We start from the raw sequence: 22859 nt of genomic DNA, 5'->3' as shown, positions 1-22859 counted from the left end.
TACTGTGTGAGTTCACTTTGTGTGGTGGGTTATTGTTTCTTTGTTGCTGTTAGTAGTATTCAGTATAGAACTTCACGGATCGTCATTTGTTGTTTTCTTCGTGGTTGCTTTAAGTTAATAAAGTCATCATGTTCACTCGCAACGCTGCGCATTGGTCTCCTCCTTCAGACGATCGTGACATAAGCATTTCACTGTAATGTCTGCACCTGTTGTATTCGGCGCATGTGACCAATAAAATTTGATTTGATTTGATTTGACTACATACTTTTTTTCCCCCACTGTATATATGCTTTTTAAATGTCAAAATATACTATTGACATCACTTCCTTGCCAACGCTTTGGTCACCTCACTACTTACTGTAACCAATGCATCAAGGGTATCCTTCCTTTTCTGAATCCACTCTGGTATGGACTTAATAGACCCCTATGTTCCAGATAATACATCAGTCTACCTACAGTCAACTTTTCCATTAATTTACAGAGATTTGATGTAAGTGCAAAAGGTCTATACCTAGCAGGACTTGATGGATCTTTACCAAGCTTCATAAAAGGCAACACCACAGCACGTTTCCATCCTGATGGTAGCACTCCTGTCCTCCATATTTTGTTAAATAAACTCAAAATCTTTCCCAAAACTTCTGTAGGCAGATGTTTAAACATAATGTAGCATAATCGATCCTCACCTGGAGCAGTGCAACCACACCCCATCCAAAGCCCTCGTTATTTCAAACATGGTGAATTCAGAAGCCAGTGATTCTCCAGAATCACACATAGCGTATTACGCTATACATCTTCATGCATTCTTAGCTTTTCTTCCTTACGTCTTTTACATTCATTACCTAAGGTTTTGTCTAGAAGGGATACACCTTTTGTAAAAAGTGACTTGTCACAGCAAGTTTAGGGGAACTTACGCAGCAGGTTAGGATAATTAACGTAGCAGGTTAGGATAATTAGGTTAAGGTTAGGAAAGGGATTAGGGTTAGCTAAAATGCAAAATGTTTTACTTTTCACGTCAATTTGACTGAAGCTGTATCTAGACATGACCCCTCATGACAAGAGTGAGGATGAATTAAATGTGGTGGCAGGTGCAGTGATGACTGCTGAGAAGAAGTTGAGTGTAGAGGGAAGTAGTGAGGTGAGGAAGGTGGGCGTCAAGTGTAAAAATAGAGATACATGCTCCAGTAGTTCAGAGATGGAACTTGTTGAGAGTGAGGGTGTAGTACCTGCGGTGAGGACCGCCGAGTTCGGGCCTCGTCCCAAGGATGATAAGGATGATTTTGGCCCAGTGGGAGTGAGATTTGTAGAGAGAATGGATCCTTGCTTTTTGGTTGATCCATATTTTTTTTATTTAACCTTTATTTAACCAGGTAAGCCAGTTGAGAACAAGTTCTCATTTACAACTGCGACCTGGCAGTTGTAAATGAGAATGTGTATGTCAGGTTGGGTGGAGGAGAGGTTGGGTACTGTTGAGTTGGTGAAGGTAACTCGGAATGGACTCGTGATGATTTATTGTGTTTCCTCCGCCCAGAGGGAGAGGGCGCTCCAAATTTACGAGATTAGGGACAAGAATTGTGACATGCTTTGCTCTCCGGAGCAGGGCGCTGTTGAAAGGAGTGATAACAGGGGTGGCATTAAGTGTTGAGGAGGAGCAGTTGAAATGGAAGATTCCCGGTGTCTGTGACGCCCACCGTTTGGTGAGCCGTAGATCCGGTGGGGAAACAGAGAAGACATTATCTGTCATGCTGAGTTTTGATGCAGAGTAGTTACCAGATAAGATCAAGGTAGTACGTGTCAGTTATCCCGTGAGAGTTTATGTTCCGAAAATATTACGGTGTTTTAGGTGTTAAGGTTATGGGCATATTGCAGCAGTGTGTAGGAGGGAGATGCATAGATGTGTGCAGGAGGGCATGAGATGAAGGAATGTGTGGTATCAGTGGAGAAAGTTGTGTGTGTTAGTTGTGGGGGTGATCATGGGGCTGGAGATCGGAGGTGTCTGGTGAGAGAAAGGCAGATTGAGGTTGCCAGGGTTAGAGTAGTACAAAAAGTGTCCTATGCCGAAGCAGTGAAGAGAGTGGTAGAGGAAGATGGGTACCGGGTGAGGGATCCTGAGAGGATTCATGTGAGTAGGCAGAGACCAAGAGAGAGTGATGGGAAGAATATGTGCTTCAGTAAAGTGGGATTTTTAGCATTTATAGCCATGGTTGTTAATTGTTCTGCAGAAATTGATAGAAAGTCACAGAAAATAGAGGTTGTGGTGGCAGCTGCAGGGGGTGTTGAGTGGTAGTGATATGTCCTCTCAGACCGTTGGTCTGGACTAGGACTAGATAGGGTTAAATAGTGGAATGGGTGGTGGATTTTGAGAGAGGGCTAATAGGTGATAGGGCAATTTTCCTTGTCCCCAAGTTTGTATTATTCTATCAAAGAATATAATGTAGGTAGGCCGTGAATGGCAGTAGGTGGCGGTGTGTGTGCACCTAAAAGTTAGATGTGATCCGCCAACCAAATCCCAAAGAAGAAGAAGACCAGGAAATTGGTGAAAGTGTGTTCACGCTCAACCTGTCTGCGCTCTTGGTGCGCCAAACACGTCTGGTAGATTTATTAATAGGCCTACAAGTGGCGTGGCGTGTAGTGTAGGCACATCAAATTAAGCCACAAAAAACATGTATTTATGGATCAGCTCTGGTGATACATAAGTGGATAATGCATTACAAACGTGTAACGTTAATTGAGGCTATAGATACGGAAGCCTTGTAATGTGCAGCCACCTAAACCACGTACCATTGAACGTATTCTCTTTGTGTACACTGGACAATCTTTTGTTGTTGTTGTATTTTACCCCCTTTTCGTGATATCCAAAATGTTCAATGGAATGACGTAAAGTTATGAGGTTGCGCAGTGCAATACTTCAGTATCTATAGCCTAAATTAAAGTTACAACATATAGCTATCACAATTAGTAATTGCTAGCTAGCTAGTTTAGCACCTATAAGGTGTCGTATACGTAAGGTAAAGAAGAAATGGATAAAAGGTATATTTATTTGTACGATTGGTGTTGTGAACTAACCACGTTGGTAGCTAGCTAACCAGTTAAACATATGCTGTTGATAAATAACCTTATAACGTTGGCTACAAAGACAAAGCAAGACCCAAGTTACTGTAGGTAACTTAGCAGAAGTGTTAGTTAGATCTAGGCTAGCTAACAAATTGTTAAAATCATTAGGCCTGCTTTTATCTTTATTTGATACGTAAGTTAGCTACTTGAGCAACTAACGGTAGCTAGCTAGCATTGGCTGATTTCCTTAACTGGCCAGCTGACTTATCTATAAGAACATAACTATGTCGAATTCTAAATCGTCAGGAGCTAACTAGCTGAAGTAGCCTAAACGTGGCCAATTATCTAGCTAGCTACTAGTTCATATGGCTGTGAGGAGCCTGACCTTGGTCTGTTAGACAGAGATGGATTATAGCTAACCAAACATTAATCATTAGCTAGCTTGCCAACCCACCCAAGGCACATGCGTTGAGTGTTGTCCCTCCCACGACTTTAGTCCACTCAACAAATGTAACTAGGGAGCCTAACTCTCAGTATGTAGCAAGTAGGCCTGTCTAGGTAGTGAGGAAGGTCCCTGCTATCTCAAATAAAGTGGATAGGCCTGTACTTCAGAGACCTCTTACCATTCGTTACCTGCACTCACAAGTTAGCCTATAACACACACTTCACTGCATCTTTTGTTTAGGCTAGTTTATACGTAGACTACATTGTTGCTTTACACATACTTTTATATATGGATGCAGTCTAGTCGAAGGCATTTAAAGTACAGTAAAGTAACAGTTCCTTAGGCAGAGAAAAAACTAGGCCTATGGAAAATGTGCAATGGGGAGGAACGTATCATCTGTTGCAACATGTCCTTTAGGTTGACTCTACTCCTTTGGAATGCACCCACCTGTCAGTGCCAATATGGGCCATTCACATCTGTATTATGATTGGTTGCTCAGCCTTTCTTTCATATTCAGCCAGGCCACTGTGTTTATAACCATGCTAGTCTCATTCCCAACCATAACATGCTCTATCACTACTCCACAGGTGTTGGTTTGTGTCATCTTATTGATGGAACTCCAAGGTATTAATATCAGTCATACGTTGTTGTTTGTTCTTATTCTGCATGTGCAAAACGGCATATTGATGTCTGTGTCAGATGGATTCATTGGAGGCTAATTTTGATGTCTGTGTTTTGTAGTCTCTTTACAGAAGAGTTGAAGGTTTTATAAGAGGAAAGGTTATTTTACCATGTCGGTACAATGCGATGCCTATTGAAGAGGTCAGCATATTTTGGCGATACAAGGATGACCGTAATGTCTACAATATTGTCAGTGGAAAAGCAGACTTGACAGACCAAGACCGTCAGTTCAGAGACAGAACCAGGATTTTCCCTGAGGAATGGGCAAACGGCAACTTCTCTCTCCTGCTGACTGATCTCAAGGACATCGATAGTGGGAGTTATTCATGTTTCATACCAACAATGAACATTCTTCGTCAAGTGGAACTTTCGGTTCAAGGTTTGCGTTACAACCAAGTTTAACATACAATTAATTGAGAATGGTCATGATTCAGCCTTTGCTTATCTATATCTATACAGTATTGGAATTTCCATCAACAGTTTTAAGAAGTTGATGATACCGTATGATAACTCTAAGTAAAATGCATTGTTATTTCTTGAACTGCGTTGTTGGTTAAGGGCTTGTAAGTAAGCATTTCACGGTAAGGTCTACACCTATTGTATTCGGCGCATGTGACAAAGAGAATTTGGTTTGATTTGAAATGTCCCTCTTTATTTGACAGAGAAACGAACTCCTGAGCCTAAAGTTGATCCTAGGAGCAGCAGCATGAGTATCAGAGAGCTGAACCAGAGCCTCTTCCTGTTTCTCCTCCTCAGTCCAACTCCCCACTTCCTTTGACTTACAGCACAGAAATTGGTCTTTGTGCCACTTATGAGACTGTTGACAAGTTCTGAGTGTTTAAACTGCTGAAATACGTATTTATTCTGAAATGTATGTAATAGGAGACTGCAAATACACCTCTTGCTAGAACCACCTTTCAAGAGGTGAGGAAAAGTTTTTCCAAATTGCCTGTAGACACAGTGTGTTTACTGATAGAACCACAGTAACTTCTGCACTTATGTAAGTTTTGCTTTTTGTCAACTATATTTAATGCACTTTTAATACAATATTTATTGCTGAGTAAATGCATAAAAAAATTTTTAAACCAGGGTCATATGTTAAATCGAAATTGGAAATTGGAAATGGCATAGAAATAGGATTTTGTCAGTGTGTCCCTCTTGTCAACAAGATGCAGCTTTACTTACCAAGTTATTGAAATATCTCCAGATCAGTCATTAATATTGTACTACCAAATGACAGATGTTTTGTTGAGAACTTGAGATTGAACATGTGCTGCACAGTAAAAACGTTATTTCAGTCAACCTTTCAATTAGGAAGTTTATTACTTGGACACCACAGTGTTATTAAAGAAAACATATTCACTTCCTCAATGCTCTTCATTAAAGAGTGTTTCTTTTAGCTTTTTGCAAACTATGGTTTGATCATGTGTTTGCACAGTGTGTTCAGATAGATGTATGTGTTAGGAGGAAGTCCGTTCAGACTCAAAGATTAATCACAGCTCTGAAGATGTCGAGGATTGTTGCCTGTCTGTTCTGTAAGACCATTTATTTTTCTTATCTTATTTATTTTACATTCATTTTACAATAAATGAAGTGTCTCATGGATTCTTCTGTTCATAGGTGTTTTAAAACTGTGTGTTTTGAGCTGAGGCTTTGACAGAGACACTGGTAGAACTTGGACACAATGCAACTCTGAACTGTTCTCTTACTGCAAATAATGTACACTGGTACCTACAACACCAACTACAGCCTCCACTGGCCATACTCCGCTCTTTCACTAGTAGTAGTCCTGCTGCTTTTTATTACAATCATCATTTTAGACATAAATATTCATTAGAAACAGGAAATAGATTGTTAATACAGAATGTGACAGTAGATGAGAATGGAGTGTACTACTGTGCAAAGAAAGAAAGTGATAGTCTCCTATTCAGCAATGGAACCAGACTCATGACCACTGGTAAGTGCACATTTTATTCAATGATCAACATACTATATTTTGTGTAAAATATAATTTTGAGAAGTGTTTTTGTTCATGTTTAAAGCAGCAAGGTGCAAGACCACTACAGACATTTTACATCCACTTTGAGTAACATAACTCAAAGTGGATGTAGGCTATACATATTTTCCATAACCTTGCAGGTCTCAAATCAATCAATGAAACAAGAAACACAAGTTTGAAGCTCCGTAAGTGGTTATGTGTTTATAATTTTTCTACTGATTTAATGAAATAAAATGCAATACATTTAAAAAAGTACATTTGGCAATTTCAGTTGATCCTGAAGCCTCAGAGAAACCCAGAGACTTCAACACAATGTGGCTAAAAGGTCTTCTCATTGGATCCGGGGTCTTGAATGCAGTTCTCATTTTATTGGCGTCAGGTGTGTTTCTACACTCTTAAAATAGGGTTTGTTAGTTACTTAGTAACATCTTGGTGGTACTGTGTGGCTCAGTTGGTAGAGCATGGCACTTGCATCGCCAGGGTTGTGGGTTTGATTCCCGGTGCCACCCATACGTAAAATGTATGCACTCATGACTGTAAGTCGCTTTGGTTAAAAGTGTCTGCTAAATGGCATATTATTTTATTTATTATCTAAAACTTTTCTTTACACTGGGTACCAGGCTAACCTTTCCTGCCTTTACATGTAATGTTAGGACTATCTGTTCCTGTACTTTTGTCTGCATGCAGACCCAAAACCCACTGCAATATGTAAGATGTTACTCAGTGATGTGTGATCACAATAATCTATACTAATTCCATCTATATGGGTAATCTTAGCCATTTTAGTGCTGTGGAAGAGAGCTGCTTGGCACAAGAACCATGACTCTCATCCAACCCCTGAACCACCTGAAAGGGCAGACGGGCCAGAGGTCAGTATCTGTAGTGGGAATATGAATATATATACAGTATATGAATATTATACTATGTCTATCTTTATGAGGGATGTTTTCACTCATATCCACATAGTTTTTCAGTATGAAGTGATACAGCTGGTACCCCAACCGATAGGACCAAGGCCAGACTGCATAGCCTCAACTATTTATTCCAGAGTTCAGTTTCCAAATCCTGAACTCACAACTCCTGCTTAATAAGGTGCCAAATCTGTATCTACCCTTCCTCTTCAGTCTGGGTTTAACATATCTGGGCTGTTATGATAATAGTTATGACTTTGGTGGATAATGTGAACTACAATATGACTTTGGTAGATAATGTTAATCAACTGTGAATATTAATATCTTTGTATACAGTATCTAATGCTGCTCTTTGTCACTATGGTCTTTATACCAGCCAGCAATATCTTTCAAGGAAATTGTTACTTTTGTGTCTTGATTCATGTTTTTCATTGTTCATTGCTGGAAATAAGTTTTCATTTGTGCCTTTTTTTGTGAAGCAGCGAGGAAGAGGTTTGTGTATTTCTGTAGAAAAAGCCCCCAAGCCTTTTGTAGTGTATTGATGCTGCATCAACCACACATATCCTGTTAGAGAGCTTAGCCGCTTACTGAGCAGCACACGTGTCCCAATTACTGTACAATTTACCATTTTTAATACTGACTTTTTCAAGCATTCAATTAAAGTTGGAAATGTTAAGTTCATTAAAGAGCGAACTGCATGTGCCCTATAACACCTTTGTGAGTAGAAAGTAGTGGTTTGTATATTTTAGTTATTTAAGTTAAGACCACTGTAAGAAAGGTCATGTCAGTGTGCTGCACTTTTTTCAAACATCAGTGTGTTGCACGTTTTTCAAACTCTTCATGAAAAATACAACATAAAATCTCTGTTTTGGAATAAACCACCTCTTATTTGAAGTACTCTACCTACATTGCCTTCAAATTAAGATTGTCCACAAAACAAAGCATTTATAAACAGCATGTTTTAATGGCAGTGGTACCAGTAACCTATCACTAAATGGTCATCAAGGTCACAAGGTGTGTCTTAAAGCTAGAATCCTTAATTGAAACAATAACAAAGTGGACACCCCGCCTCAATTTTGGTAAAAACCTGAAGGATGGGCCTGGAGAAATGTAATCACTCAAATTCGTAGACAGAGCTATGGACAGCATCCATGATTTAAAAAATTATAGTTTTAACCATGCTTTGAGGCTACACAGTGTGTGTTTACAAACAAGCTTACTGTGGGGGAAAAAAGTATTTAGTCAGCCACCAATTGTGCAAGTTCTCCCACTTAAAAATATGAGAGAGGCCTGTAATTTTCATCATAGGTACACGTCAACTATGACAGACAAATTGAGAAAAAAAAATCCAGAAAATCACATTGTAGGATTTTTAATGAATTTATTTGCAAATTATGGTGGAAAATAAGTATTTGGTCACCTACAAACAAGCAAGATTTTCTGGCTCTCACAGACCTGTAACTTCTTCTTTAAGAGGCTCCTCTGTCCTCCACTCGTTACCTGTATTAATGGCACCTGTTTGAACTTGTTATCAGTGTAAAAGACACCTGTCCACAACCTCAAACAGTCACACTCCAAACTCCACTATGGCCAAGACCAAAGAGCTGTCAAAGGACACCAGAATTTTTTTTTGTAGACCTGCACCAGGCTGGGAAGACTGAATCTGCAATAGGTAAGCAGCTTGGTTTGAAGAAATCAACTGTGGGAGCAATTATTTGGAAATGGAAGACATACAAGACCACTGATAATCTCCCTCGATCTGGGGCTCCACGCAAGATCTCACCCCGTGGGGTCAAAATGATCACGAGCAAAAATCCCAGAACCACACGGGGGGACCTAGTGAATGACCTGCAGAGAGCTGGGACCAAAGTAACAAAGCCTACCATCAGTAACACACTACGCCGCCAGGGACTCAAATCCTGCAGTGCCAGACGTGTCCCCCTGCTTAAGGAAGTACATATCCAGGCCCGTCTGACGTTTGCTAGAGTGCATTTGGATGATCCAGAAGAGGATTGGGAGAATGTCATATGGTCAGATGAAACCAAAATATAACTTTTTGATAAAAACTCAACTCGTCGTGTTTGGAGGACAAAGAATGCTGAGTTGCGTCCAAAGAACACCATACCTACTGTGAAGCATGGGGGTGGAAACGTCATGCTTTGGGGCTGTTTTTCTGCAAAGGGACCAGGACGACTGATCCGTGTAAAGGAAAGAATGAATGGGGCCATGTATCGTGAGATTTTGAGTGAAAACCTCCTTCCATCAGCAAGGGCATTGAAGATGAAACATGGCTGGGTCTTTCAGCATGACAATGATCCCAAACACGCCGCCCGGGTATGGGATATGACAGTTGAACTAAGCTCATGAGGCATTTATAACTTATATTCCTCAAGAATCAATGGGTGTATCATTAATCTATAATAAAAGTCCAAAAATGGATGTAGAAACTAAGGATTCTAGCTTTAATACCAGGTAGAGGGGCCTTTTTCAATAGACTTTTCTGCTCTGTATATTTTTACTTTTTACCTTCTGCATAATGAGAATGTGGTCATTAAGCGAGAGACGAATTGATGCTCACCACTTCCTCTTCACACTTTGCACAGACTTGTGCTTCATGTGGAAACTTTAAGCAAGTTAACAATGACCTTACACATCATTATGTTTGTGTTTTTTCATCACTTTTTGAAGTTTTAACTTAGTTAACTTAAGTTAGGTGTTCCACTAGTAATGTAAGCTGAAAGCTAACTGACCATAAAGACATGCCTATATGAAAGGGGGGAGGGGGGTCAATAAAATAAATAAAGTAATTAAAGTAGTGCAGTAGGTATGACTCATGGCCCACTCAGTTGAAGGTAAAGTAGAGCAGTAGGCATGAGTCATGGCCCACTCAGTTTAAGGTAAAGTAGAACAGTAGGTATGACTCAGGGCCCACTCAGTTGAAGGTAAAGTAGAACAGTAGGTATGACTCATGGCCCACTCAGTTGAAGGTAAAGTAGAGCAGTAGGTATGACTCATGGCCCACTCAGTTGAAGGTAAAGTAGAGCAGTAGGTATGACTCATGGCCCACTCAGTTGAAAGTAAAGTAGAGAAGTAGGTATGACTCATGGACCACTCAGTTGAAAGTAAAGTAGAGAAGTAGGTATGACTCATGGACCACTCAGTTGAAAGTAAAGTAGAGCATCAGTTGTGAGAAAGATCACAGTGGAAAGTAGCACACCACACCACCACAAAAATAGCACATGTAAATGGTCACAGGCTGTGGTTTTATAACGGTATTTGTGCCTGTGATGCTTGTGCAAATCATCTAGGAGAGATAATTGACCAGTGGTGGAAAAAGTTCCCAATTGTCATACTTGAGTAAAAGTATAGATACCTTAATAGAAAGTTACTCAAGTAAAAGTGAAGGTCAGCCAGTAAAATCCAATGTTTATATCCCAGGACAAACTACCTAGCAACAGCAAACTAGCTAGCTAAATTGCCATGAATGTTTAATGATTTTCGACCTGTCCCCAAATTAATATAGTTGGTTCAGAGTTCGTTTTGATATTTCAACCTGCGTGTCCTGATCGCGTCTGGTGTGGATGGACAAAATCAACATAGGTGCGATGGGACGTATTTTTGTAAAGTGTGTGACCGCCAATGTTCAACTCAAAAGGTTTCATTAGCATGATGATGGGACTTGTATAGTATTTTAGTTATACTGTATACTTGCCAGCTGTGCCTGTGGGGAAATCATTTGAATTCAATCTGTTTTTTGACAGCACCACTTTTGATTTGAATGAAACCTTGTCGTCATCACTGGAAAATATAAACGGTTGAGATTGATATCATTTAAAAGCTTAGAAACAGGGTTGTCAAACTATTCTATAATTTCTGGGGAAAAACTAGTTTTTTAATAAAAATGTAATATTTTTAACCTTTTAATGTAAATTAACTCCGATTTTTTTCATATTCGCAATCGCATATGTTGTAGCTTAGACCCCATTTTAAATCTACTAAAATATAAATAAAATGGAACCACGAAGATGGTTTGAGGTCCACACATCAAAGAACGTTGACTTGAATGGGAAAGTCTGTTTTAAATTATACTGTCAATCCCCCATAAGAAACCTATTGAAATCATAGAAATATAGATAATAGAATAGACATGACCATTTAAGTTGATATCCAATAATAGATGGACCGGCGGTCATCTTTGTGGTACTAATTAGAATGGTGTACCATTGAAATGACTTTAACTTCTATGATTGAAAAACAAAACAATTGTGTTTTATTGTCAAATACACTGGATAGGTGCAGTGAAATGTGTTGATTTACAGGGTCAGCCATAGTAGTACGGCGCCCCTTTGAGAAAATGTGGATTAAGTGCCTTGCTCAAGAACACATCGACAGAGTTTTCAACTTGTCGGCTCAGGTATTCAAACCAGCGACCTTTCTGTTACTGGCCCAACGCTTTATCCGCTAGGCTACCTAACACCCAAATGAAATAGCACCCACCCTGTATTTAAGAGCATGTTCAAATCAAATCAAATTGTATTTGTCACATGTGCCGAATACAATGCTTCCTTACAAGCCGTTAACCAACAATGCAGTTTTAAGAAAAATAAGTGTTAAGTAAAAAATAGATAACTTAAAAATAAAAAACTAATAATTAAAGAGCAGCAGTAAAATAACAGTAGTGAGGCTATATACAGGGGGTACCGGTACAGAGTCAATGTGCGGGGGCACAGGTTAGTCGAGGTAATTTAGGTAATATGTACATGTAGGTAGAGTTAAAGTGACTATGCATGTTATGCATGTTGTGTCTCAACCGATGGCAGGCACAACACAAAAATGATGTGGAATAGGGTCTAAGGTACAACATCTGCAAATATGTATATATTTTTGAACGCGTTTTTAGATAATTGACGTTAAAGTTTAAAAGTGATATCATTTTTATTAAAAAACATTTTTTTCAAGCAATAATTAGTTTGACACACTGTTACTGTTTGTAAGCTTTTAAATTATTTGTAAGCTTTTCATCAAACCATAGCCCCAAATACTTAAAATTCTGTTACCCTTTCCGTTAGTTCTCCATATAATCGAACACTGACATCTTCCTTTATCTTTTTGTTAGCAAACAACATGTGGCAAGATTTAGATAAAGATAACTTGAAACCCCATGATAAGACCATTCCTCTACTGCTACAACAGCATTTTCTCTATTACATGAGGAATATTCCATCTCCTTTTCCATATGACAACATCATCTGCATAAAAGGCCGCCCCTATACCCTGTCTGATATCCCCAAACATATCATCAATCATCAACGTGAATAAGATAGGACAAATAGCACTACCCTGTGGAGTTCCGTTTTCCACCTCATATTCTCTTGATAACTTCGATTCCACCCTGACCTGGAAGATTTGGTCAAACAAGAAATCCTAATCCAGTTGGACATTATCCCACTGCCCACTAATAGCCATTCCATTCAATTTAATCAGTACACCTTCCTGTCACATTGTATATATGCTTTTTAAATGTCAAAATATAATATTGACATCACTTCCTTACCATCGCTTGGTCACCTCACTACTAACTGTAACCAATTCATCAAGGGTATCCTTCCTTTTCTGAATCCACTCAGGTATGGACTTAATAGACCCCTATGTTCCAGATAATACATAAATCTACCTACAGTCAACTTTTCCATTAATTTACAGAGATTTGATGTAAGTGCAATAGGTCTATACCTAGCAGGACTTGATGGATCTTTACCAAGCTTCATAAAAGGCAACACCACAGCACGTTTCCATCCTTATTTTTAGCACTCCTGTCCTTCATATTTTGTTTAAAAAACTCAAAATATTTCCCAAAGCTTCTGTAGGTAGATGTTTAAACATAATGAAGCATAATCGATCCACATCTGGAGCAGTGCAACCACACCCCATCCAAAGCCCTCGCTATTTCAAACATTGTGAATTCAGCAGCCAGTGATTCTCCAGAATCACACATAGTATATTACGGTATACATCTTCATGCATTCTTAGCTTTTCTTCCTTACGTCTTTTACGTTCATTACCTAGGGTTTTGTCTAGAAGGAATACAGCTTTTGTCAAAAGTGAGTTTTTGCAGCAGGTTTAGGAGAATTTATGCAGCAGTTTAGGATAATTAGCGTAGCAGGTTAGGAGAATTAGGTTAAGGTTAGGAAAGGGATTAGGGTTAGTATAGATCCAAGATGGCGAAGTAGTGCAGTTGTTTTTTTATCGTCTGTCTGTAAATAGCCTGTAAATACCCTATTTTCGTACATTTTTCGTACATATTTCCCTATCAGACTTTTCATCCTTCTACAAGATATACTTTCCTGCAACCCGCCTCACTCAATGTGGAACGGATTCTATTATTGACTTACCTTTTATCCAGAATCTAGAATCTCCAGTTGAAACTAGCTAGCCAGCTAACTAGCTACTTGCTATTTGCCACAGCTAGCGGTGTTTTCATCCAGAACATTGGATTTTTTTTCCGCGGGATTAATTTTAATCACTGGACATTGATCTCCGGATATTCGGCCAGTCTGCACAGCGCGTTATCGACCCAGAACATATCAGTTTTTCCGCGGAATCACTGATTCACTGGAACCAGCTGGCTACAACAAAACGGACGCTGTGGTCTGGCTAATCAACCTGAGCTAGGCCCATCTCCCGGCTATCTCCCGGCTATCTACCTCTCTATCAACCGGACGGGACCACATAGTATTGACACGGAGCCCCGCCGATCCTACACGACTGGTCTGCCGACGAAATCGTCTGATGTGGTTACGACGTAACCACGAAGATTCCATCCATCTGCTAGCCCTGGCCCGTTAGCACACGCTTACTCACTAAACTGAACTAGCTACTGGACTAGCTACTTGCTATTAGCCACAGCTAGCAGTGTTTCACGCAGAACATTTGATTTTTTATTTGATTTTTTTATTTTTTTTTTCCGCGGGATTAATTTTTAATCACTGGACTTTGATCACCGGATATTCGTCCAGTCAGCACTGCGCGTTATCGACCCAGAACATATCAGTTTTTCCGCCGGAATCACTGGAACTTTAACTCCGGATTCTTCGCTACCAGCTGGCTACAACAAAACGGACGTAGCACACGCTAGCCGTAGCATCTTACTCACTAGCACTTCACCACCGGACCTTATGATAACTCAGCTATACAGCTGATATCTGCTGGACTGTTCCTTTTTACGGTACTACATCCTGTTTATGTTTAGCCTCAGCCCAAACATGGTTAGTTTATTGTTGTTTCGGTTATTTCTAATTGTACTATATCACTGTAGACCCCCCAGCCTAGCTAAACCTGCCTTAGTTAGCTCTTTTGTCCCTCCACCCATACACTCAGAAACCGACTCAATTGATGCCTCTAGAGATACTATCTCTTTCAGTGTTACCCAACGCTTAGGTTTACCTCCACTTTACTCATATCCTTCCATATCCTTGTCTGTACATAATGCCCTGAATCTTTTCTATAACACCCGGAAATCTGCCCCCTTTATTCTATGTACCCAACGCACTAGAAGACCAGTTCTTAAAGCCTTTAGCCGTATCCTTATTCTAGTCCTCCTCTGTTCCTCTGGTGATGTAGAGGCTAACCCAGGCCCTGTAGCCCCCAGTATCACTCCTACTCCCCAGGAGCTATCATTTGCTGACTTCTGTAATCGCAAAAGTCTTGGTTTCTTGCACATAAATATCAGAAGTCTACTTCCTAAGTTTGAGTTATTCACTGCTTTAGCACACTCTGCCAACCCTGATGTTCTAGCAGTGTCTGAATCCTGGCTCAGGAAGGCCACCAAAAATTCTGAAATTTCCATCCCCAACTATAACATTTTCCGTCTAGATAGAACTGCCAAAGGGGGTGGAGTTGCAATCTACTGTAGAGATAGCCTGCAGAGCTCTATCATACTATCCAGGTCTGTGCCCAAACAGTTTGAGCTTCTACTTCTAAAAATCCACCTTTCCAGAAATAAGTCTCTCACTGTTGCCGCTTGCTACAGACCCCCCTCAGCCCCCAGCTGTGCCCTGGACACCATATGTGAATTGATTGCCCCCCATTTATCCTCTGAGTTTGTACTGCTTGGTGACCTAAATTGGGATATGCTTAATACCCCAGCCATCCTACAATCCAAGCTAGATGCCCTCAACCTCACGCAAATTATCAACGAACCTACCAGGTACAACCCTAAATCCTTAAACATGGGTACCCTCATAGATATCATCCTGACTAACATACCCTCTAAATACACCTCAGCTGTCTTCAACCAGGATCTCAGCGATCACTGCCTTATTTCCTGCGTCCGTAACGGGTCCGCGGTCAAACAACCACCCCTCATCACTGTCAAACGCTCCCTAAAACACTTTAGCGAGGAGGCCTTCCTAATTGACCTGGCCCAGGTATCCTGGATGGATATAGATCTCATTCCGTCAGTAGAGGATGCCTGGTTGTTCCTTAAAAGTAATTTCCTCTCAATCTTAAATAAACATGCCCCATTCAAAAAATACAGAACTAAGAACCGATATAGCCCCTGGTTCTCCTCAGACTTGACTGCCCTTGACCAGCACAAAAACATCCTGTGGCGTACAGCATTAGCATCAAATAGCCCCCGTGATATGCAACTTTTCAGGGAAGTTAGGAACCAATATACACAAGCAGTCAGGAAAGCAAAGGCTAACTTTTTCAAACAGAAATTTGCATCCTGTAGCACTAACTCCAAAAAAGTTTTGGGACACAGTAAGGTCCATGGAGAATAAGAGCACTTCCTCCCAGCTGCCCACTGCACTGAGGCTAGGAAACACTATCACCACCGATAAATCTACAATAATCGAGAATTTCAACAAGCATTTTGCTACAGCTGGCCATGCTTTCCATCTGGCTACCACTAACCCGGCCACCAACTCTGCACCCTCTGCTGCAACTTGCCCATGCCCCCCCGCTTCTCCTTCACACAAATTCAGACAGCTGATGTTTTGAAAGCGCTGCAAAATCTGGACCCCTACAAATCAGCTGGGCTAGACAATCTGGACCCTTTCTTCCTAAAACTAGCCGCCGAAATTGTCGCAACCCCTATTACTAGTCTGTTCAACCTCTCTTTCATAACGTCTGAGATCCCCAGAGATTGGAAAGCTGCCGCGGTCATCCCCCTCTTCAAAGGGGGGTGACACTCTAGATCCAAACTGCTACAGACCTATATCCATCCTGCCCTGCCTTTCGAAATTATTCGAAAGCCAAGTTAATAAACAGATCATCGACCATTTCGAATACCACCGTACCTTCTCCGCTATGCAATCTGGTTTCCGAGCTGGTCACGGGTGCACTTCAGCCACGCTCAAGGTCCTAAACGATATTATAACCGCGATTGATAATAGACAGTACTGTGCAGCCGTCTTCATCGACCTGGCCAAGGCTTTCGACTCTGTCAACCACCGCATTCTTATTGGCAGACTAAATAGCCTTGGTTTCTCAAATGACTGCCTCGCCTGGTTCACCAACTACTTCTCAGATAGAGTTCAGTGTGTCAAATCGGAGGGCCTGTTGTCTGGACCTATGGCAGTCTCTATGGGGGTGCCACAGGGTTCAATTCTTGGGCCGACACTTTTCTCCGTGTATATCAATGATGTCGCTCTTGCTGCTGGTGACTCTCAGATCCACCTCTACGCAGACGACACCATTTTGTATACATCTGGCCCTTCATTGGACACTGTGTTAACAAACCTCCAAACGAGCTTCAATGCCATACAACAATCCTTCAGTAGCCTTCAACTGCTCTTAAACACTAGTAAAACTAAATGCATGCTTTTCAATCGAACGCTGCTAGCACCCGCCCACCCGACTAGAATCACCACTCTCGACGGGTCTGACCTAGAGTATGTGGACAACTACAAATATCTAGGTGTCTGGTTAGACTGTAAACTCAACTTCCAGACTCACATAAAGAATCTCCAATCCAAAGTCAAATCTAGAATCGGCTTCCTATTTCGCAACAAAGCCTCCTTCACTCATGCTGCCAAACATGCCCTCGTAAAACTGACTATCCTACCGATCCTTGACTTCGGCGATGTCATTTATAAAATAGCCTCCAACACTCTACTCAGCAAATTGGATGTAGTCTATCACAGTGCCATCCGTTTTGTCTCCAAAGCCCCATACACTACCCACCACTGTGACCTGTACGCTCTTGTTGGCTGGTCCTCACTACATGTTCGTCGTCAAACCCACTGGCTCCAGGCCATCTATAAATCACTGCTAGGCAAATCCCCGCCTTATCTTAGCTCATTGGTCACCATAGCAGCTCCCACCCGTAGTCTGCGCTCCAGCAGGTATATCTCACTGGTCATTCCCAAAGCCAACACCTCCTTTGGCCGCCATTCCTTCCAGTTCTCTGCTGCCAATGACTGGAACGAATTGCAAAAATCTCTGAAGTTGGAGACACTTATCTCCCTCAATAACTTTAAGCATCAGTTGTCAGAGCACCTTACCGATCACTGCACCTGTACACAGCCCATCTGAAATTAGCCCACCCAACTACCTCATCCCTTGTTATTTAATTTGCTCTTTTGCACCCCAGTATCTCTATTTGCACATAATCTCTTGCACATCTAGCATTCCAGTGTTAATACTATTGTAATTATTTTGCACTATAGCCTATTTATTGCCTTACCTCCATAACTTGCTACATTTGCACACACTGTATATATATTTTCTGTTGTATCTCTGACTTTGTTTTTTTTTTACCCCATATGTAACTCTGTATTGTTTTTGTTGCACTACTTTGCTTTGTCTTGGCCAGGTCGCAGTTGTAAATGAGAACCTGTTCTCAACTGGCTTACCTGGTTAAATAAAGGTGAAATAAAATAAATAAAAAAAATAGCTAAAATGCAAAATGTTTTACTTTTCACGTCAATTTGACTGAAGCTGTATCCCGTCTAGACATGACCCCTCATGACGAGAGTGAGGATGAATTAAATGTGGTGGCAGGTGCAGTGATGACTGCTGAGAAGAAGTTGAGTGTAGAGGGAAGTAGTGAGGTGAGGAAGGTGGGCGTCAAGTGTAAAAATAGAGATACGTGCTCCAGTAGTTCAGAGATGGAACTTGTTGAGAGTGAGGGTGTAGTACCTGCGGTGAGGACCGCCGAGTTCGGGCCTCGTCCCATGGATGATAAGAGATTTGTAGAGAGAATGGATCCTTGCTTTTTGGTTGATCCATATGTGGTGTCAGGTTGGGTGGAGGAGAGGTTGGGTACTGTTGAGTTGGTGAAGGTAACTCGGAGTGGACTCATGATGATTTATTATGTTTCCTCCGCCCAGAGGGAGAGGGCGCTCCGGATTACGAGATTAGGGACAAGAATTGTGACGTGCTTTGCTCTCCGGAGCAGGGCGCTGTCGAAAGGAGTGATTACGGGGGTAGCATTAAGTGTTGAGGAGGAGCAGTTGAAATGGAAGATTCCCAGTGTCTGTGACGCCCACCGTTTGGTGAGCCGCAGATCTGGTGGGGAAACGGAGAAGACATTATCTGTCATGCTGAGTTTTGATGCAGAGTCGTTACCAGATAAGGTCAAGGTAGGACTTGTCAGTTATCCCGTGAGAGCTTATGTTCCGAAAATATTACGGTGTTTTAGGTGTCAAGGTTATGGGCATATTAAAGCAGTGTGTAGGAGGGAGATGCCTGGATCTGTGCAGGAGGGCATGAGACGAAGGAATGTGTGGTATCAGTGCAGAAAGTTGTGTGTGTTAGTTGTGGGGGTGATCATGGGGCTGGAGATCGGAGGTGTCTGGTGAGAGAAAGGCAGATTGAGGTTGCCAGGGTTAGAGTAGTACAGAAAGTGTCCTATGCCAAAGTAGTGAAGAGAGTGGTAGAGGAATAATAATATAATAATAATAATATCCAAAGCGACTTACAGTCATTCGTGCATACATTTTTGTGTATGGGTGGTCCCGGGGATCGAACCCACTACCTTGGCGTTACAAGCGCCGTGCTCTACCAGCTGAGCTACAGAGGACCACAGGAAGATGGGTACAGGGTGAGGGATCCTGAGAGGATTCATGTGAGTAGGCAGAGACCAAGAGAGAGTGATGGGAAGAATATGTGCTTCAGTAAAGTGGGATTTTTAGCATTTATAGCCATGGTTGTTAATTGTACTGCAGAAATTGATCGAAAGTCACAGAAAATAGAGGTTGTAGTGGCAGCTGCAGGGGGGTGTTGAGTGGTAGTGATATGTCCTCTCAGACCGTTGGTCTGGACTAGGACTAGATAGGGTTAAATAGTGGAATGGGGGTGGATTTTTAGAGAGGGCTAATAGGTGATAGGGCAATTTTCCTTGTCCCCAAATTTGTATTATTGTATCAAAGAATATAATGTAGGTAGGCCGTGAATGGCCTCACACATCAGTACAGTAGGTGGCGGTGTGTGTGCACCTAAAAGTTAGATGCGATCCGCCAACCAAATCCCAAAGAAGAAGAAGACAAGGAAATTGGTGAAAGTGTGTTCACGCTCAACCTGTTTGCACTATTTGGTGCGCCAAACAGGTCTGGTAGATGTATTAATAGGCCTACAAGTGGCGTGGCGTGTAGTGTAGGCAAAGCCAATTAAGCCATAAAAAACATGTATTTATGGATCAGCTCTGGTGATACATAAGTGGATAATGCATTGCAAACCTTAAACGTTAATTTAGGCTATAGATACGGAAGCCTTGTACTGTGCAGCCACATAAACTACGTCATCCATTGAATGTATTATCTTTGTTAAATGCGATCTAACAAGAGGAAAGGTTATTTTACCATGTAGATACAATGATATGCCTATTGAAGAGGTCACCATATTTAAAAATATATATATTTTATCCCCTTTTCTCCCCAATTTCGTGATATCCAATACGTTCAATGGGATGACGTAATTTAAGCGGTTGCGCAGTGCAAGACTTCCGTATCTATAGCCTTAATTAACATTACAACATATCGCTATCACAATTAGTAATTGTTAGCTAGCTAAGCACCTATAACGTGTTATATACATAAGGTCAAGAAGAAATTGATAAAATGTGGAGTAATTTGTGCTATTGGTATTGTGAACTAACCACGTAGGTAGGTAGCTAACGTTACCTACCAGTTAAACAGATGCTTTTGCTATATAAAGTTATAATTTTGGCTACAAAGACAAAGCAAGACCCAAGTTATTGTAGTTAACTTAGCAGAAGTGTTAGTTAGATCTAGACTAGCTAACACATTTTTAAAATCATTAGGCCTGCTTTTATTTTTATCTGATATGTAAGTTAGCTACTTGAGCAACTAACGGTAGCTAGCTAGCGTTGCCTAACTTCCTTAACTGGCCAGCTGACTTATCTATAAGAACATAACTATGTCGAATTCTTAATTGTCAGGAGCTAACTAGCTGAAGTAGCCTAAACGTGGCCAATTATCTAGCTAGCTACTAGTTCATATGGCAGTGAGGAGCCTGACCTTGGTCTGTTAGACAGAGATGGATCATAGCTAACCAAACATTAATCATTAGCTAGCTTGCCAACCCACCCAAGGCACATGCGTTGAGTGTTGTCCCTCCCACGACGTTAGTCCACTCAACAAATGTAGCTAGGTAGCCTAACTTTCAGTATGTAGCAAGTAGGCCTATCTAAGTAGTGAGGAAGGTCCCTGCTATCTCAAATAAAGTGGATAGGCCTGTACTTCAGAGACCGCTTACCATTCGTTACCTGCACTCACAAGTTAGCCTATAACACACACTTCACTGCATCTTTTGTTTTGGTTAGTTTATACGTAGACTACATTGTTGCTTTACACATACTTTTATATATGCATGCAGTCTAGTCGAAGGCATTTCAAGTACAGTAAAGTAACAGTTCCTTAGGCAGAGAAAAAACTAGGCCTATGGAAAATGTGCAATGGGGAGGAACGTATCATCTGTTGCAACATGTCCTTTAGGTTGACTACTCCTTTGGAATGCACCCACCTGTCAGTGTCAATATGGGCCATTCACATCTGTATTATGATTGGTTGCTCAGCCTTTCTTTCATATTCAGCCAGGCCACTGTGTTTATAACCATGCTAGTCTCGTTCCCAACCATAACATGCTCTATCACTACTCCACAGGTGCTGGTTGCCGGTTTGTGTCATCTTGTTGATGGAACTCCAAGGTATTAATATCAGTCATACGTTGTTGTTTGTTCTTATTCTGCATGTGCAAAACGGCATATTGATGTCTGTGTCAGATGGATTCATTGGAGGCTAATTTTGATATCTGTGTTTTGTAGTCTCTTCACAGGAGAGAGTTGAAGGTTTTACAAGAGGAAAGGTTATTTTACCATGTCGGTACAATGCGATGCCTATTGAAGAGGTCACCATATTTTGGCGATACAAGGATGACCGTAATGTCTACAATATTGTCAGTGGAAAAGCAGACTTGACAGACCAAGACCGTCAGTTCAGAGACAGAACCAGGATGTTCCCTGAGGAATGGGAAAACGGCAACTTCTCTCTCCTACTGACTGATCTCAAGGACATCGATAGTGGGAGTTATTCATGTTTCATACCAACAATGAACATTCTTCGTCAAGTGGAATTTTCTGTTCAAGGTTTGCATTACAACCAAGTTTAACATACAATTAATTGAGAATGGTCATGATTCAGCCTTAGCTTATCTATACATTATTGGAATTTCCAACAACAGTTTTAAGAAGTTGATGATACAGTATGATAACTCTAAGAAAAATGCATTGTTATTTATTGAACTGCGTTGTTGGTTAAGGGCTTGTAAGTAAACATTTCATGGTAACGTCTACACCTGTTGTATTCGGCGCATGTGACAAAGAGAATTTGGTTTGATTTGATTTGAAATGTCCCTCTTTATTTTACAGAGAAACCAACTCCTGAGCCTAAAGTTGATCTTAGGAGCAGCAGCATGAGTATCAGAGAGCTGAACCAGAGCCTCTTCCTGTTTCTCCTCCTCAGTCCAACTCTCCACTTCCTTTGACTTACAGCACAGAAATTGGTCTTTGTGCCACTTATGAGACTGTTGACAAGTTCTGAGTGTTTAAACTGCTGAAATACTAATTATTTTTGGAATGTATGTAATAAGATGAGTTATTAATATTGCACTACCAAATCACAGAAGTTTTGTTGAGAACTTGAGATTGAACATTTGCTGCACAGTAAAAATATTATTTCAGTCAGCCTTTCAATTAGAAAGTATTTGACTTTAACACCACAGTGTTATGAAAGGGAACATATTCACTTCCTCAATGCTCTTTATTGAAGAGTGTTTCTTTTAGCTTTTTGCAAACTATGGTTTGATCATGTGATTCCACAGTGTGTTCAGACACATGTCTGTGTTAGGAGGAAGTCAGTTCAGACTCAGATTAATCACAGCTCTGAAGATGTCGAGGATTGTTGCCTGTCTGTTCTGTAAGACCATTTATTTTTCTTATCTTATTTATTTTACATTCATTTTACAATAAATGAAGTGTCTCATGGATTATTTTTCTTCTTAGGTGTTTTAAGACTGTGTGTTGGAGCTGAGGCTTTGACAGAGACACTGGTAGAACTTGGACACAATGCAACTCTGAACTGTTCTCTTAATGGAACTAATGTACACTGGTACATACAGCACCAAAAACAGCCTCCACTGGCCATACTCCGCTCTTTCACTAGTAGTAGTCCTGCTGCTTTTTATTACAATCATCATTTTAGACATAAATATTCATTAGAAACAGGAAATAGATTGTTAATACAGAATG

General features: G+C 40.8%; 1 protein-coding gene and 2 long non-coding RNA genes across 6 annotated transcripts; all 3 read left to right on the top strand.

Annotated features, from left to right (window-relative positions):
- The first annotated feature begins 2737 nt into the window (after positions 1-2737).
- Positions 2738-22858, top strand: LOC121547816 (CD276 antigen). Of its 4 annotated transcripts, XR_006659086.1 has the most exons (5): positions 2883-3066; positions 21217-21260; positions 21378-21698; positions 21981-22527; positions 22614-22858. XR_006659086.1 is itself a non-coding variant. In XM_041859245.2 (4 exons), the coding sequence occupies exons 1-4, from the start codon at positions 2858-2860 to the stop codon at positions 22094-22096; spliced, it is 498 nt and encodes a 165-aa protein (XP_041715179.1). In that variant the 5' UTR covers positions 2738-2857; the 3' UTR covers positions 22097-22597. The 4 variants fall into 4 exon arrangements, 3 of the variants coding, with proteins under 3 accessions (XP_041715179.1, XP_041715180.1, XP_041715175.1); XM_041859245.2 differs by lacking the exons at positions 2883-3066; positions 22614-22858 and adding an exon at positions 2738-2874 and having other exon boundaries at positions 21981-22597; XM_041859246.2 differs by lacking the exon at positions 22614-22858 and having other exon boundaries at positions 2883-3027; positions 21981-22597.
- Positions 4082-5782, top strand: LOC123485618. Its single transcript, XR_006659087.1, has 3 exons — positions 4082-4120; positions 4238-4556; positions 4840-5782. It is a non-coding gene; the product is annotated as an uncharacterized LOC123485618 (long non-coding RNA).
- LOC121547817 lies at positions 6042-7547 on the top strand. The gene is made up of 4 exons (XR_005996552.2): positions 6042-6361; positions 6448-6555; positions 6954-7045; positions 7151-7547. It is a non-coding gene; the product is annotated as an uncharacterized LOC121547817 (long non-coding RNA).
- Position 22859: the final 1 nt, after the last annotated feature.

This window comes from Coregonus clupeaformis, unplaced genomic scaffold (genome assembly GCF_020615455.1).
Source record: "Coregonus clupeaformis isolate EN_2021a unplaced genomic scaffold, ASM2061545v1 scaf0768, whole genome shotgun sequence".
NCBI classification, from domain to species: Eukaryota; Metazoa; Chordata; class Actinopteri; order Salmoniformes; family Salmonidae; genus Coregonus; species Coregonus clupeaformis.
Note: the sequence above shows the minus strand (reverse complement) of the source record. Positions and strands in the feature narration are given on the sequence as shown.

Excerpts from the sequence above, each read along its gene's own strand:
- LOC121547816 (XM_041859241.2), top strand. The coding sequence starts at position 3,017 with ATGGATAAAAGGTATATTTATTTGTACGATTGGTGTTGTGAACTAACC. Across the intron at positions 3,067-21,216 it reads TGGTGTTGTGAACTAACCAC|GTGCTGGTTGCCGGTTTGTG; the intron begins GTTGGTAGCTAG and ends ACTACTCCACAG. Across the intron at positions 21,261-21,377 it reads CTTGTTGATGGAACTCCAAG|TCTCTTCACAGGAGAGAGTT; the intron begins GTATTAATATCA and ends TGTGTTTTGTAG.